Below are 15,905 nucleotides of genomic sequence, written 5' to 3'. Positions count from 1 at the left end.
CTGTGAGGTGGCGCAAAGAAAATAATATTTTATGGAGGCTATATTTTTTAAAGTTTAAAAATGAGAAATTTATTACATACCACAGGAACAAGAATAAAATAAAAAATAAATTATAAATGAATGACTTTAATATCGAAATTTATCTAACTGGAAGCTAAGACAAAAAATATTCTTTGGGGTGTGTGGAAAGAGGAATTTATAACCCGAAAATGATCATAAAAAGAATGAATGTCAATAATTTTAAGCGCTAAACGTGTTAACTGAAATCTTCAGAAATCAACTTATTAATTTAGTGATTCTGCTACCGTTCATCACTGTGACTTCTTGTGTGAAGGCACGCAATGGTTTCATCATCGCTAATAACTTATCGATATCCGCGAGCCATCGATGCCCATGGTTGCACCACGATTACTATATTTTGGCGCACGCGAAGCGCCCAGTTATAGGAATTTTATTGTTTCTGGTTGTGTTTGATTTTTAAGTAGCACAATTGAGTGATATAATGAAACTGAGTGCGGGTTCACACTCCGAAATCGAGGGTGAAGGCGCCCAGAGTAATGTGTCGTGCAATCCCCAGGTCCCTGTGGAGATAGCTACTGATGCAGAGGCGGTGGCGGCGGCGGCGGCCAACGCCGAGTCAGAGGCCCCAAATCAGCAAACCGTCACCGATATAACGGCGAGCATAACGGAGCATCATGATGCGCCAGAGAAGCCTCCGGAGAAACTGGCCGCGATATCTGTTGACGTGGAAATGGATGCCGACGCAGACAAACCATCCGCTGTCTCAGACTCCCCTGCTGGCAGGCAGCTGCAGAAGCCGCCACAGCAGCGTCTCTCAGCCATGAACAGTGAGTACAACATAAACAGCGGATACCCCGCCTTTTGTTATCCATATGCTAATATATATACACCTCCACCTCGTGCGTTCCTTTGCTTGTGTGTGTACTTGTTCGATTTTGTTCCGTGTTCGTAGGGAAGCGCGATCTAATCAATTTGCAGTCGGCCCTGAGCCCCAAATACATCGGCTATGCCAACGCCAACTCACCCACGCCACTTTCGGAATCGGACGAAACGATACGCACAACGAGGAGACGCCTGAACCAAGCGGCGGCGGCCCTCAACAGCAGCAGTACCGGCGAGAGCCTGTCCCGGGACAATGATTCACCAAAGACCGTTGGTCCAGGAAACGGTGCTGTCGAAGGAGGCGGTATCAAGCAATATATGAGCCCCATAGAAAAGTTGCTGATGAAGAACGGAGCCAGTTCGCCGAACAGCACGGGGTTTGAGGCGGATGCCGAAGATCTGGCTGTCCGGCCCGTTCGAAAGCAGCTCAAGCGCAAGATGAAGAGAATGAGCAAAGCCAAGGTAGCCATCGGTGTGGATAGCCCACCTCTGATTAAAGAAAGTAAGAGCGAAGAAATCGATAATGAGCCACACGATACAGAAAATACTTCAAATGAAATTAATGAGATAATCACCACAAAATGCGAGACTGAAGTTGAGACTGAAGCTGAAGCCGAGGCTAATACTGGGGCTGTGGAAGTGGATGTCCCAGCGGAAGACATAACTGAAGCCGAGAATCACGTAGAATCTCACGCTGAATTAATTGAAGAGCCAAAAGATGTGGAGAAGCCGAGCGAGCTGCCATTTGCTCAGCCCCAGTCGACGGCCACAGAGGCCGAACTAAAATCGCCACCAGACGTGAGTTCAAGCACATTCACTCAACCCGAGGTCAATAGCTCAATGAAATCGCCCTCCTCCGTCAGCATAGACAGTGCGAAAGGCCTGTCCATTGTTACCGATCCTGGGTGGCCCACCTACCAAGTGGGCGACTTGTTCTGGGGCAAGGTCTTCTCGTACTGCTTCTGGCCCTGCATGGTTTGTCCGGATCCGTTTGGCCAGATTGTTGGTAACATGCCGAGCCATCCGCAGCGCTCATCCGTGGATGCAGCCACTGTTCCGATTCAAGTGCATGTACGTTTTTTCGCGGATAACGGACGAAGAAACTGGATCAAGCCGGAGAACCTTCTGCCCTTTGCCGGTCTCCCGGCATTCGAGGAACTTCGTGAAGAGGTTCGCATCAAGCATGGACCAAAGAGTGCCAAATACAGGCAGATGAATCCCAAGAGGGCGAAGTTGACCATCTGGATGCAGGCCATCGAGGAGGCCCAGGTCGTGACAGAGCTGCCCTACTCGGAGCGACTTGAGAAGTTTTATCAGATCTATGAGAGTGTAGCGTAAGTATGTCAGACGTGGTTCCTGGAATGGAATTTGTCTCTAATTCTCAAGAAATTACAATTTCTTATAAAAGTTGTTCATCCATTCCAGCACACTTAACAAGCAGAAGCGCAAACGCACAAATTCCATGATGCAGGACACCTCCGACGTGGGCAGCAGCCTCTACGACTCCACGGACAATTTGCTCAGCCGGCAGTCCAACCAGTTGGTAGCCGTGAAGCGAGAGCGCTCCGAATCTCCGTTTAGTCCCGCCTTCTCGCCCGTGAAGAGCAAAAACGAAACTCGTGCCAAGCGTCGCAAACTCAGCGGCGGCATCGAGACCGAAACAGGCAGATCCAGCCTAACAGTGATCAAGCAGCAGACACAACTCTTTTCGGAAAAGAGTTCCCCCGACGCCTCCGTTTACGAGAATCCGGAATTCGGGCAGCTATTCGATGTCATCAAGGAGTACGTGATGGTCCATCGGAACGAGGAAAAAGTGGAGAAGGTACTCCTGGCTGTGGTCAGTAACATATGGTCGTTGAAGCAGATCCAACTCCGCGAGCTTGAGCGCGACATGTCCAATGGCCAGATGGAGCAGCAGCTGGGCTCGGCTGTGATGGAGCGAGGTCGAGGCGCTGGCTCCATTAAGAGGCTGTCGAATCGTTTGAAAACGATGATGGTCAGGCGGAGCATGACCCCGGTGGTGGCACCCAGTCCAACACCGGCTATTGTCGAGCCGGAGCGCAGACTGTCGGAAGTTACAAAGCCTAAGAAACCCGTCAACCGTCCCATCGACGAGGTGGTTGAGGATATCTTGCAGCTGGACAGCAAATACCTCTTCCGAGGACTGAACCGAGAACCGGTATGTAAATACTGCTATGCGCCGGGATTGAATCTGCAACGATGTTCGCGCAACTGCAACAACTGGCTGCACGGGGACTGCTTGGAGCGAAAGAAATCCGGCACACCCCTGCCTAAAAAAGGTGGCCGAAAGATAAAAGAGATCTCAGCCAGCTCCAACCCGCAAACACCTGTGCCTGATATCGAGCATGTGACGGGAGACGCCAACATCATGACACCGTTGATCTGCCACGAGTGCAGCATCGGAGAGCCGGAAGGGTGTGTCATTTGCCATCAAGTGGAGTCACCAACGGTAGCATCAGCAGGCTCTCCAGTTAAGGAGGAGGAACCGCAAACCATTGCGGAGGATAAACTGCTGACTTGCAGCCAGCCCATGTGCGGTAAACGGTTTCACGTTGGTTGCTGCAAGTACTGGCCCCAGGCCAGTAGTGGCAAGCAGTCGCCCCGCTGTCCACGGCATGTGTGCCACACTTGCGTCTCGGACGATCCTAGCGGCAAGTTCCAACAGGTTAGCAACTCCAAGCTGGCCAAGTGCGTCCGCTGTCCGGCCACTTATCACCAGGACTCCCACTGCATTCCCGCTGGCACCCAGATGCTAACTGCCACGCACATCATCTGTCCACGGCACAACATCGCCAAGGGGGACGCCCACGTCAACGTGCTCTGGTGCTACATCTGCGTCAAGGGCGGAGAGCTGGTCTGCTGCGAAACCTGTCCCATCGCTGTACACGCACACTGTCGAAATATTCCGATCAAGACCAACGAGAGTTACATCTGCGAGGAGTGCGAGAGCGGAAGACTTCCTCTGTACGGGGAAATTGTTTGGGCGAAGTTCACTAATTTCCGGTGGTGGCCGGCGATTATACTGCCCCCGACGGAGATACCCAGCAATATACTAAAGAAGGCCCATGGCGACAACGACTTTGTGGTGCGCTTCTTTGGCACCCACGATCACGGATGGATATCCAGGAGGAGGGTCTACCTCTACATCGAAGGCGACACGGGCGACGGCCACAAAACCAAGTCCCAGCTGTTCAAGAACTACACAACCGGCGTAGAGGAAGCGACACGTTTCCTGAGGATCATTAAGACCCGCCGGCAAGAGCAGGCCATTGGACGACAGAATGGCAGCAAGCTCCAACCGCCTCCATACGCCAAAATCAAAGCCAATAAAGCAGTAGCGCCAGTCCGGTTCATGCAGAATCTCGAGGAACTAAGCGCCTGCGACTGTCTGCCAGAGCACGATCACCCCTGCGGCCCGGAGTCTGGGTGCCTCAACCGTATGCTGTACAACGAGTGCAATCCGGACTTTTGTCGTGCCGGTGATCGCTGCGAGAACCGGATGTTCGAGCAGCGCATATCGCCCCGCCTGGAAGTAGTCTACATGAACGAGCGCGGATTCGGACTTGTGTGCCGGGAGCCCATTGCCGAGGGCACATTTGTGATAGAGTACGTCGGGGAGGTCATCAACCATGCGGAATTCCAAGAGCGGCTCATTCAAAAGCAACGCAATCGGGACGAAAACTACTACTTCTTGGGCGTGGAGAAAGACTTTATCATCGACGCCGGGCCAAAGGGTAATCTCGCTCGATTCATGAACCACTCGTGCGAGCCGAACTGCGAGACTCAGAAGTGGACGGTCAACTGTGTCCATCGTGTGGGAATCTTTGCCATCAAGGACATTCCAGCGGTATGTACAGGAACCTCATTATTATTAAGATCTTGATCTAAAAAATGGTATTTTCAGAACACTGAGCTGACTTTCAACTATCTGTGGGACGATCTCATGAACAACAGCAAGAAGGCCTGCTTCTGTGGAGCAACCCGCTGTTCCGGCGAGATTGGCGGCAAGCTGAAAGATGGCAGCGCCAAGGTAAGAGACTCCTCCTCCAATTATAACGAAGCGGTTTTAAAAATAACTCTCAACCTCTCAACCCACTTTAGGAAACGACGTCGCAGAGCGCCAAGGGCAAGAGCAGTAGCAAATTGAAGCATCTGGGAAAGGCCAAGGGGTCGATGGTGCGCATCCACATCGGACCACCCAAAAAGGCAAAAAAACCGCCAAAGGTTAAACACATTAGCGCGGACGATGCGCCGGTGGAGGTGGAGGAGGTTAAAACTGAACCTAAAATCGCCCAACATGATTGATGTCATGTAGATGTTGTTTTTCTTATACTTTTTTTTTTGTAAACATTGCATTTTGTTATATTTTGAAGATTCATTGCTGCTTGAACTCCATTTATATATACATTTATTACCTATAGATCACAGTTATATTTAGTAGACAATTGGTCCACCTTACGCTCTCCAGCTCATTTTTATTAAAATAAATCAAGAATATGTCGTTTTAGCTGTTCTATTTGACTAAATTATACGATTATAAAGTTTATCAGTTCAGTATAAATGATATATTGTATCGGCTTTCGTTTGGCTTGTCTTTTTGCTTTAATTGATAGGCATTTTTAGACAATTTTTAGGAAATTATACTTAAAAATTTTGTTTTTGTTCACATTTCAATGTTTGTCTCTCAGCTATACAGTAAAGCTAGCACTTTGGCATTTATAAACTCGTATGACTATAAAACTAGACATAGCTAAGCCTAAGATCTAGGAGTACGCACTTTAATCTTAAGGGGATATGCACGTTACAAGGATAAAGAAGGATTGAGTGCCAAAAAAATATATAAAAATCAATCATCTCCCGTCGATTATGGAGCGGCGTTGAAATAATCCGAGTTGAACTTTGGCACAATGGCGTCTACCTTCTTGACGATCGTGTTGAGCGACTCCCGAGACATCTCGTAAAGCGTATTCAGTGAGATCAGGCGCATGCCCTGCTGGTTGCACACCTCGATCACAGACCACTTCTCCAACAGTTTCAGGCAATTCCGGACGGAGTCCGTCGATATGCTCTCAGCTACAAAATATTTTCAACATTATTGAAATGGAAATAACGAACTCAACAGCCACTTACCATAGACACAGCTTCCGCGCTTGACTTTGCTGCTCAGATCGTTGATCACAAAACTAATGAATTCCGACTCCAGCATGGAGTTGCGGTGGAGTATCTGCAGGGACTGGGCCACAGTCACGTACGTCCAGGCGAATGGTGCCAGCACCTCGCAAATGTTTCGCTGCTGCTGCAGGGTATCGCGGGCGAACAGCAACATGCCTTCGTCTCCGCCGTCGTTGGGGGTTACATGGAGGAAGTCCTCGTCCTCGTCGATGCATTCCGCCAGGTTGCGAGCCAAGCGCTTAGCCTGCTCGGTATTCTCATTATCATCGTTCAGCTATAAATGAATGTAGTGATTAATATTTATAAAAATAAAGCTTATGTAGTTTGGATGTCATTATTAAACGTTAGAACTAAAAACCTTAAAATTGTACATGAAAATTAAATGAATAAATTAAACTGATGTGTAACAAAAATGACTACCTGTTTTGCTATGAGGCAACCACTGAACAACAGGTCATCCAACTGCTTGTAAAGTAGGTTCTCCAGGACCTGAGTGGGTTTGTTTAAAATAAATTCGTAGCGATAGATCTGGCAGTTCTCCAGGGCGGCATCGATCAGCGTTTTGCGGCTCACTCCAGCCTCCTTTTTGCTTTCCGTCTCCGGCAACAGGGAATGGAAAGTAGTCATAAGTATCGAACTGAGGGCGAAATGCGGAGTGAGCATGTTGGAATAGTAAGCCAATTCAATAAAGCTTTCCACGGAATTCCCAGCCCTAATGACCAACCGTCCATGTTCATCCCTTGTGCGTGTTACGAGACCTAGGGAGTCGAGACGAGACTTTCATTAGTAACAAAACACATTGAGAGAAAGATATTTCTACCTGGTCCGAGCAGGTCGCAGGCATATGCCAGTATTTGTGAGGATTCCCCTGAAAAACCAATGTCCTTAGTGCCGGATAACGAGTTTCGCAAGTCATCTAGAGCCTCGGCTAAAATCTGCTCCTCGCCGCCCTTCCTGAAACGGGTGAGCAGCAGGAAGGCTAGGGCGTTGGTGGACATCACAGAGGTTGCGGCGGCGCAGTCGAAGACCACCTGCCGCGAGATGCTTTCAATAAGATTGCGGTGCTCTTCGCAGACGACGTCGGTGCCGTACAACGAGGATGTTGATTGGTTGTGCTGCAAAGTCCTAGAAAAAATAGAGAATTGGAAATAATTAATCATTGGAGTAGTGCTGGAATAGTAGATTAGTTACCTGGCCGCTGGCTTATAAACTTTAGCATTGTTCCCATCCTCTCGAGCAATCTTGTTGTACGAATTCACCAGCTCTCGAATGGAGTAGGGCTCATTGAAATCGATACGCATCAGTCCATAGTTCGATCGTAGGGCCTTCCAGATTCCTGATATGGCCTTGGTGAACGATTCGGGTATCTTCTTCTCTCCCTTCTGCTCGCGCACAAAGTTGCCGTCGACAAGCCGCTCGTAGTTCACTGAAACGGGTACCAGCAGGGCGTCCGGAATGCTGCCGTCCATAAAGGCATTCACAATTACGGAAAGAATTCCGCCCTTGGGCATGCATGGCTTTCCGGTGCGGGTGCGTCCGCCTTCAATAAAGAATTCGACATTGTGGCCCTGCTTCAGGGCGTGAGTTAGGTAGAGATGAAGGGCAGCCCGATAGAGCACATCCTTCTTTCCCTCTACCGGATCGATCTTGCGCTTGATGAAGAATGCTCCAAGCCCTCGAAGAAGCCCACCAAAAACTGGTATTTGCAAATTGTTTCCGGCAGCCACCAAAGGACTGCGTATGTCGTTGTTGGTCAGAATCCAAGTCACCATGATATAGTCTAAGTGGCTGCGATGCAAGGGCACGAAAATCAAGGGTGTTTCGGGGGATCGTTCGGTGGCAGTCTTCAGCATCTCGATCTGCTTCGTATTGGTCACAACGCCGGAAAGGAAGCAAGGCAACAGCTTGTACAGGATCCAGGAAGTAAATGCTAGAAGGCCGTTGTTCAGCGTGGAGCCCATGTCCTTCAGGATGCTGATGGCACGCCGCTCCTGCTTGCGCAGAATGGTCTGGTAGGAGATTCCCTGCCTCTCGTCCTCCTCCTCCACAGCCGAACCCGACTGATCTCCGCTAGCACTGCGCGTGAGCAGACGATGGCCATTTTTGGCGTAGCGCTGCTCCCTCAAACTCTGCTCCGCCGCCTGTTTAATTGCATGTTTCAGCACGGCATCGTTGTGCACAATCTCGGTGACCTGTCGTAAGAAATCCAGCTTCATACTGTCGCTTCGCAGAGCAAATTATTTGAGTGGCTTACCTGCCGGTACTCGAACTTTTCGCTGCGCACCACCTGGGCCACATACGGGAAGAATACTCCCCAGTCCAAAAGCTTCTTAAAGGGTTTCTGGCCGGACTGCGGGGTTAGCTGCAACATATTCTGCGTGCCAATGCCATGTGCCACTGAATTCTGCACTTTCGGCTCCTAGAATCAGAAGATCATATTGAAAATGTGGTGATGCAATTGCCGCACACATATAGGATATATATGTATAACCAAGCAGTACCTCGAACCAGCCGCGAGCGTGAAACTCCGTCTTGGCCATTATAACTATGAGATTCTCCTAAACTAATTGCGAATTAATATCAATTTCGTGTCAAATCATTTGCATTTCCTGCACGCGCCCGGCTTTTTGCCCCGATAGATCCTGTCTAGCTTTTAAACCTGTTATCGATTGCCAGGACGAGGTGGTAGCGCCGCCAAAATTTAAACTTTTGAGCGCGAAATGGCGTTGCCAGAGTTTTCGACAAGATCTAACGAGAATTTGAATTTTGGCTGAAGGATATTCAAAGAATCTTAAATATTACTACACTTATTGTTTAATTTGTCAAAAAACATTGAAAAAACTTCCGACTAGGCGAATTATCTTCAGTGCAGGCAGGGTGCAGGAATTTATTGAATGGAAATGTTTTCTTATCTGGGAAACTCGTCGCGCGATAGAGTTGCGTCATATAATATGGACTATAAGGCGTTACTATACGGGGTCAATGGAGGAGATATGCCTGATGGGCTGATTGGAAAACTTACATGGGATGAACGGAGCGTGACCAGGAGATCGCTGCGTATGGTATTGATCTTGCCAAGGGACGAACGGTAGTTTAGATTCAGGTTCGGAAACAGGCCAGCGATGATAATGGGTGCTCTGCAATCAATATATAGTTATAATCAATATAATCGCCACAGGAGGTACTGAAATCAGGAACACGCAATTAAATATATATAGACCCACTTCGATAATATTTGGCTACTTGAGGGGATCGGGCTATAAGTTGGACTATAAACTTTGGGGGAGTTCAATACCCCAGCACCCATCGGTGGACATATATATGTGTTTACTTATTTTTATATGGAAAATGGTGTACTTTTTTAAGTAGTGCCAGTTGCTGATAAGTTTAGTTGCTCATAAAATATGGAGCAAAGCTGAACTTTGAGCGCTCTTTGTATGGCGAATCATCATTTGAGAATCAGCTGACATGTTCCATAGGGCTTTTAATTGAAAACAAAACAAAACGTTTAACAATAATTGGTTTTAAAATGTTAAAGATATATGTACATGAAATCCAGAGGTTAAAAGTTTAACAAATTAATGAAATTATCTTTTTTTATTACGTTGTGTAATTAGGCTTTCGAATTAAGCTTTTAAAGACGCACATTTATTAGGTTGCGTCCGAATCTAGAATTGTTTTCAATTATTTCAAACTTTTTAGTGTTTTAGAAAACAATTTTGATTTTAAACACTCCATGGAAGATATAGCTTCTAAATTTAAAAAGAATCTTATCATAAAATTCCCTAAAAAAAATCGTATTATGGATTTAAAGAAATAATCTGAGTGGTAATCTTAAAGTGGTCTCAAGATCATCTTGGGTTGTGGAAAATTTCAGGAGGATAGAGCTACTCGGGAATTGGAATTTTTTGGTTGGTTGTTGTTTATGGCAATCGAGTCTAGGGGCACGTTCTCCTGGTGGCCACTACTTTAAGATTTAATCAATATTTATGACCGCTACGAGATGTGGAGGTGTACTTTCTTTGTGGCCCAATCCGGGCGATATTAAAATAGCTTTTTAATCTGATAATTAGCGACAAATTTAACAATCTAGATTCCGATAATTGTTGCCAAGAATGATTTGCGAGTGCCGCCGTGTGGGTAATTGTTATCTCTGCGAGTGCAACATCATCGCAAATTGCGCCTCGAAGTGAGCTCTTAGTGGGTGGGGGATCGTACTGAGAGGTAGAAAGTGTTACTCTAGGTGCTAGTGCAAGCAAAAAAAAAAAAATAAATAAAAACAAAAACACAATTGACGTCACTCAGCAGCAGGTGACCCCAGGAGCATCCTAGCGATCTCCTAGACAGAGTTTCGCTATTAACACGTGGACGATAAGCGGAAATTTACACATTCCAAAGGGGTCATATGCTTGGACAAAGGGCCCACCATGAGTCACGGCCACCCAGCCCATGGAGCAACCACCTGTGCGACAAATAATATCAAAACAAAGCACATAGCACATACAGCTCATTTGGCATGCAGTGGATAACTTTTGAAAGCACGGTAAACAAATTAAATTTAGGGGATACGAAATAATACAAACTGCCTTACAAACTATTATAAATATTTATTTATTTAATAAATAAACTTGCTAAACTCTCTTCCTTATCAAATTTTATTGAAATATACCCATAAATGCCTTTAAAAATTGATTTAAAAAAAATATATTATTTTACATAAAAAAAATTTCCCCTCAGATCTGATAAGATTTGTCTTTTTTTTTTGCCACATTTATGTTTAAACATCTGTTTTGTCGCATCTGGGTGGAGTATTTGTTTCAGTGTTCTTGTCTAAAAATAACGGCAATTTTCCTACATTGCGTTACTTGAACTTGGAGGCGGCCCAGGAAGGGGGTGGGTGGTGATAATAGGTGGCTTAGCATAATAGGTGCCCGCCCGCAAATGCGATATTTAAATGGCTTCCATCTGACTAGGCACTCTGCGGCAAGTACTCACCTCGTCTTGGCGAAAATGTAGTAGACGATGAGGGCAACTGATGCAATCTCGATGCCGCCGAGCAAAGAAATCTCCGCCACACGCTGGGCAAAGTTCAAGACGGTCGTCAACATGGTTACATATATATTTATATGCTTGGGGTCGTCTGAGATGGATGATATGGTCGGAATCAGGCACCCACCAGATGATCGGAAGTGCGTGGTTGTGCCCAAGTTGTGCCTTGACCCTGGGCGATTATGTGAGTGACCAGCGGCGACCCTTTAGTGGCAGCGGCTAGTGCAAAATAAAATGGAGACGGCAACGGCAACGACGCCGCAACAACAGCCCGCCTTGCCTTTCTCTCTTCTTGCTCACAGCTCTCTCCAGCGGCAGATGCTGATATGTGGGCCTCTTCCTCCTCCGGTAGACTGCTCTCTGCTGATGTTCCGATCAACGGCGGCGGCGGCAGCGGCAGCGGTGGTGGTGGTTCTATGTGTATATTATTGCGTTCTACTCAATATAACCAGACGGACACATAAAAAAAATGTCGTATGATCCGGGGTTTGCCATCCGAGATTTTACCTAGATTTTGCTTTTATTTATTTTTATTTTTTTTTGGCCAGCTTCTTCCATTGGACGGGGCGGCGAGGGAGTCCGCCGAGTGCAGTGCAACAAAAAAAAGCCGAGCTTATTTCCAAACCGGTTTCCCTCGAGCTATGTAGTCGCTCGAATTTATGGCGGTTAATTGAATCAAATGCTCGTCGACTCGTCGTCCTTTATTCTTCTGTTGCCTTTGTGTTCTTGCTGTTTTGGATTTTTCTGATTTTTTGCGAACTTTTTTTTATAATGCGCGAGCCCAACCGCGCGACTCGAGCGCTCACTGCGGAATGACGCTCGGCGTTTAATTAAATGCCAATTAACGTGTGACAATAAATATGTACTATACTATACTGCGCGAGCGTTTACGAAGACTGCCCTCTTCCTTTTGCCCAGAGTCTCCGTCTCCGTCTCCGCCACCGCCTCCACACCATCATCAACATCATCCGTTATCAGTGGCGGTGAGATACGAGGCGGTACGAGCCACGATCACCACGAGAATGAGTGATAATAGAGTACACAGAGAAGAAGCACATAGAGAAATAGAGAATCTAAGAGCTAAGAGCTATGAAAAGAGAATACTAAATATGTCCTAAGACTAAGAGTTTAATAAGTAATTACTTTCCAACTGTATTATGAATAAAATTCATACAACTTTTGTGGTTTATTATAATATAAAAGTGTGGTCAGTAATTTACTTCTTGGCCGCGGGCTTCTTGGCGGCGACCTTCTTCTTGCGGGCAGCCAACAGCTTGGCGCGGTTGGCAGCAGCCTTGGTAGCCACATTGGCGAAGTGGGACTTGGCCAGCTCGACGTTCTGTTTCTTGGCCTTGGCCAGGACCTTGGCCACGGTACGCTTCTCGGCGGCGAGGGCGGCACGGCGCTTGAGGACCTCAGCATAGGGGTTCAGCTTAACCAGCTGGCGCGCATTGGTCAGTGGGTTCAGACGGCGCACGCTGCGGAAGACGCGCTTGCGGGGATCGCGCAAAACCTTACGGATCTCCTCGGACTTGAGCAGACGGGACAAGTCGGTGTTGGCCATCTTGGGCTGGGGCAGGTTGTAGCCCTTCTTCAAGGTGGCAGACTTCTTCCAGGTTCCGAACAGATCGTTCAGGCGCGAGAACGCAGACTCGGTCCAGATGACGAAACGACCGACATGACCGCCGGGAGCCAGTTTCAGCAGATTGAGCTTGTCCACGTTGATGGTCTCAATGCCGGGGATGTTGCGGAAGGCCTTGCGCAGACCCTCGTCCTTGTGGTAGACCACCAGGGGACCACGACGAGCGACACGGCGACGGTCGCGCATGGTACCACGTCCAGCACGGAAGCGCTGAGACTTGTACACCTATTAAGTAGAACAAGATATAGATTTTAGTAAAAATAAGTGGTAAAAAGTAAAAATAATTAGGACTAGTTATAAATGTAGCTAATCTGTTACCACGATTGAAACTTTTGAGCCTCAAACGTAACGCCTAGAAGAGCATTTCATCTGGCGGCGCAGGAAACCAATGTAAACACCTGACCACCAACAAATAGCCAGTTGTTTACACGCCGCCATGAGATTATAGGGTTTCCAAGAACCCTAGAACGTACCTTCTGGATGTCAGCCCAGATCTTCAGGCGACGCAGGAAGATGACAGCCTGCTTGGTCTTCTGCAGCTTCTGCACCTCATCGGAGACGACCAGGGGGAACTCGGACACTCCATCGATGATGTGGCCCTTGGACTGAACCAAAGCGGGCACACCGGAGGCGGCGATGGCCGACACCAAAGCGTAACGGCGCTGGTTCACGTTCACCTTGCGGTGCCAGCGACGGTAGGTCTTGGTGGGAGCGAACATGCGTCCACCACGGCACATGTTGCCGAAGGCACCCTGGCCGGAGCGGTGAGTACCGCCACCGCGGACACGGGGAATACGGGCAACAGCACGTCCAGTACCCCAGGACTCTGCAGAGGTCTGGTGACCTAAGAAGCAATAAAAAGAAAAGGGATTATTTTAATTGTTTATGGTGGCTTAATGAGTAATAATAACTTACCAGCCAACTCGCTGACGGCATAGGGCTGGCGGTTGTTGCGGCGCAGCAGCTGGTGCACGTCGTTGACCACATCCGGACGGATAGGTGCCTTGAACACCGCCGGCAGGCAGATGCTCTTGTCCTTAGCAGCTTCGTTCTTTTCCGTGTACACGGAGACCAATGGCCTGGCGTTGCCTAAGCTCTGCAATCGAATTAAATTGGTTGTTATTTCTCACTCCCACCACAACATCACACTTGACAATAGGAAGCGCCGCCACCGCCGCACATTCCAAACACGTGGAGGTTAAGTACCGATTTTTGCCTCATTTTCGTCGTTTTTTATGAGATTATCCATGTTGCTGGTCTGCGGGACGGTGGCGGGCCCTTGTCCACTTAGTTTCTCACCATTTTCGTTGATTTTCAAGCCCAATGAATGGTGTTAAATTTTCTGCAAACGCAGATACCGTCCTCTTTTTATTAAGAAGAACGAAGAAAGAAAGAGAGCTGCCGGAAATGGCGGAAAAGTGCTGCCAATCTGATGACAGCGCAGGGTTGTATTCTCTAACAGCATGAACTGTCAAGTTAACAGGCAATTAACATAGCTCAATATCTAACATGCCAGCCGATGTTTCATCTCTATGATATTGTCATCACTAACAAATAGAGCTATAATAGCTCAGCTATTAGCAGGGAACGCTTTGGTAAATAAAACAAATTTTAAGAATATATATAAATGGCTGGGGAGGTTATTGTGGATGCGTTGCCGTACATTGACCACGGCTATGACGATGTTGGAGTCAGGGAGTCGGTAAGTAGGATCGTTCGAGAGGCACACTCCCGAAAAGGGAATGCGCCAAACCCGGCATGCTTGGCATTATTAAAGTGGAATTTATTTTTTTTAGGCTCTGGCTATGGTCGAGGAAGAATGCAGACGCTACCGGCCTACGAAGAACTACCTGGATCACCTGCCGCTACCAACTAGCTCCCCATTTGAGACGCCACTGATGGTCAATGAGTTCGAGCGCATCCAGAACCGCCTACCCATGGAAACGCTATCGATGAAACGATATGAACTGCCCCCGCCTCCGTCCGGTAAACTTTCAGAAGTTTCCGCCTGGCAGGAGTCCATTGAGAACTCAATGGCCCAGCTGGAGCATCAGTGGGTGCGATCCCTGAATCTGGAGCTTATGCTGGACTACGGAACGGAGGCATGGAAATCATACTTGGAGGTGTTCACAGCCATGCAAGCGAAGGCTCAACTGCACCTTCAGCAACTAAAGAAGGACATCCAGGATGTTAACTGGCAAAGGAAACAAGCGCAAACGCAGGCAGGCGAGAGGCTGCGCTCCTTGGAGGCCCATTGGGTGTTGTTGGTGTCCAAAAACTACGAGATCGAAACGGAGTGCGTGGAGTTGGAGAAGCTTGTACACGCAGCACGGGAGCAGCTCCAGAGACTTGCACCACCCCCTACAGAAAACGACACGGCCCCCACGCCAGAGCACACTAATGGAATTGATCAGGATGTGGTCGAGACCAACGGCAGTGATAGCAATACTAATGGAGGCGAGGAAAACGCTGAGACTAAGGACTCCGAAGGAGAATCAGAAAAACCAGATGTCCAAGAGGAGTCCTCTAATGAGTCACAATAGTTTAAGTTCGTATTAAAATTCTACCCTCAATGGAATTCTGATAAATCTGACTAAGTATAATAAAACCTGATTTCTAAAGAAGAATTACGTTCTCACCTGACCTTAAACGAGTTGTACAGCAATATCTTGTCAATTTACATCAAAACTTTTAATATTTTTCATAAAATCTAAAACATCGCTAAAGATATTCCGGAGATGGAGAATCGATCTACGAATCTTTTAAGGTATTCCGCTCAAGAATCGGATGATTACTGGCCAAGATATAGCAATCGTTGAGGGCCATATAGTGGCTCCATTCACTTTTGTAAATTTTTTAAGGGGATCCCCCAGAGAATTTATCAAAAAATTTAAAAAGCATTTCGTCCCTAGGTTTTAAAGCAGAATGATGGAGAATCGATCTACAAATCGATTAAGGTATTTCGCTCAAGAATCGAATAAATATTGGCAAAGATATAGCAATTGCTAAGGACCATATAGTGGCTCCATGTACTTTTGAAGATTTTTGAAGGGGATCCCCCAGAGAGTTTAACAAAAATCTTTAAAAAATTTTGTTCTGAGATTTTGATGCTGAATAA

At 47.3% G+C, this 15,905-nt stretch overlaps 4 protein-coding genes across 6 annotated transcripts; 2 read left to right on the top strand and 2 right to left on the bottom strand.

Moving 5' to 3' along the window:
- The first annotated feature begins 360 nt into the window (after positions 1-360).
- On the top strand, positions 361-5,497 carry LOC6498935 (probable histone-lysine N-methyltransferase Mes-4). Its single transcript, XM_001955612.4, has 5 exons — positions 361-848; positions 974-2,237; positions 2,329-4,771; positions 4,829-4,954; positions 5,026-5,497. Exons 1-5 carry the CDS (start codon positions 503-505, stop codon positions 5,227-5,229), a joined length of 4,383 nt encoding a protein of 1,460 aa, XP_001955648.1. The 5' UTR covers positions 361-502; the 3' UTR covers positions 5,230-5,497.
- Positions 5,316-12,106, bottom strand: LOC6501634 (glycerol-3-phosphate acyltransferase 1, mitochondrial). 3 transcript variants are annotated; one of them, XM_032456230.2, is made up of 9 exons: positions 11,653-12,106; positions 11,092-11,580; positions 9,119-9,233; positions 8,351-8,515; positions 7,288-8,288; positions 6,917-7,221; positions 6,517-6,854; positions 6,055-6,370; positions 5,316-5,997 (listed from the first exon to the last, which is right to left on the bottom strand). In XM_032456230.2, exons 2-9 carry the CDS (start codon positions 11,202-11,204, stop codon positions 5,789-5,791), a joined length of 2,562 nt encoding a protein of 853 aa, XP_032312121.1. In that variant the 5' UTR covers positions 11,205-11,580; positions 11,653-12,106; the 3' UTR covers positions 5,316-5,788. The 3 variants fall into 3 exon arrangements, with proteins under 3 accessions (XP_032312121.1, XP_001955647.1, XP_014767145.1); XM_001955611.4 differs by having other exon boundaries at positions 11,092-12,106; XM_014911659.3 differs by lacking the exons at positions 9,119-9,233; positions 11,092-11,580; positions 11,653-12,106 and adding an exon at positions 8,598-8,733.
- Positions 12,107-12,257: 151 nt separating this feature from the next.
- Positions 12,258-14,284, bottom strand: LOC6501633 (60S ribosomal protein L4). Its single transcript, XM_001955610.4, has 4 exons — positions 14,087-14,284; positions 13,703-13,883; positions 13,261-13,631; positions 12,258-13,012 (listed from the first exon to the last, which is right to left on the bottom strand). The coding sequence occupies exons 1-4, from the start codon at positions 14,087-14,089 to the stop codon at positions 12,362-12,364; spliced, it is 1,206 nt and encodes a 401-aa protein (XP_001955646.1). The 5' UTR covers positions 14,090-14,284; the 3' UTR covers positions 12,258-12,361.
- Positions 14,285-14,308: 24 nt separating this feature from the next.
- On the top strand, positions 14,309-15,414 carry LOC6498936 (pre-mRNA-splicing factor SPF27). Its single transcript, XM_001955609.4, has 2 exons — positions 14,309-14,489; positions 14,584-15,414. Exons 1-2 carry the CDS (start codon positions 14,415-14,417, stop codon positions 15,328-15,330), a joined length of 822 nt encoding a protein of 273 aa, XP_001955645.1. The 5' UTR covers positions 14,309-14,414; the 3' UTR covers positions 15,331-15,414.
- Positions 15,415-15,905: the final 491 nt, after the last annotated feature.

Source organism: Drosophila ananassae, chromosome 2L (genome assembly GCF_017639315.1).
Source record: "Drosophila ananassae strain 14024-0371.13 chromosome 2L, ASM1763931v2, whole genome shotgun sequence".
Classification (NCBI taxonomy): domain Eukaryota; kingdom Metazoa; phylum Arthropoda; class Insecta; order Diptera; family Drosophilidae; genus Drosophila; species Drosophila ananassae.
Note: the sequence above shows the minus strand (reverse complement) of the source record. Positions and strands in the feature narration are given on the sequence as shown.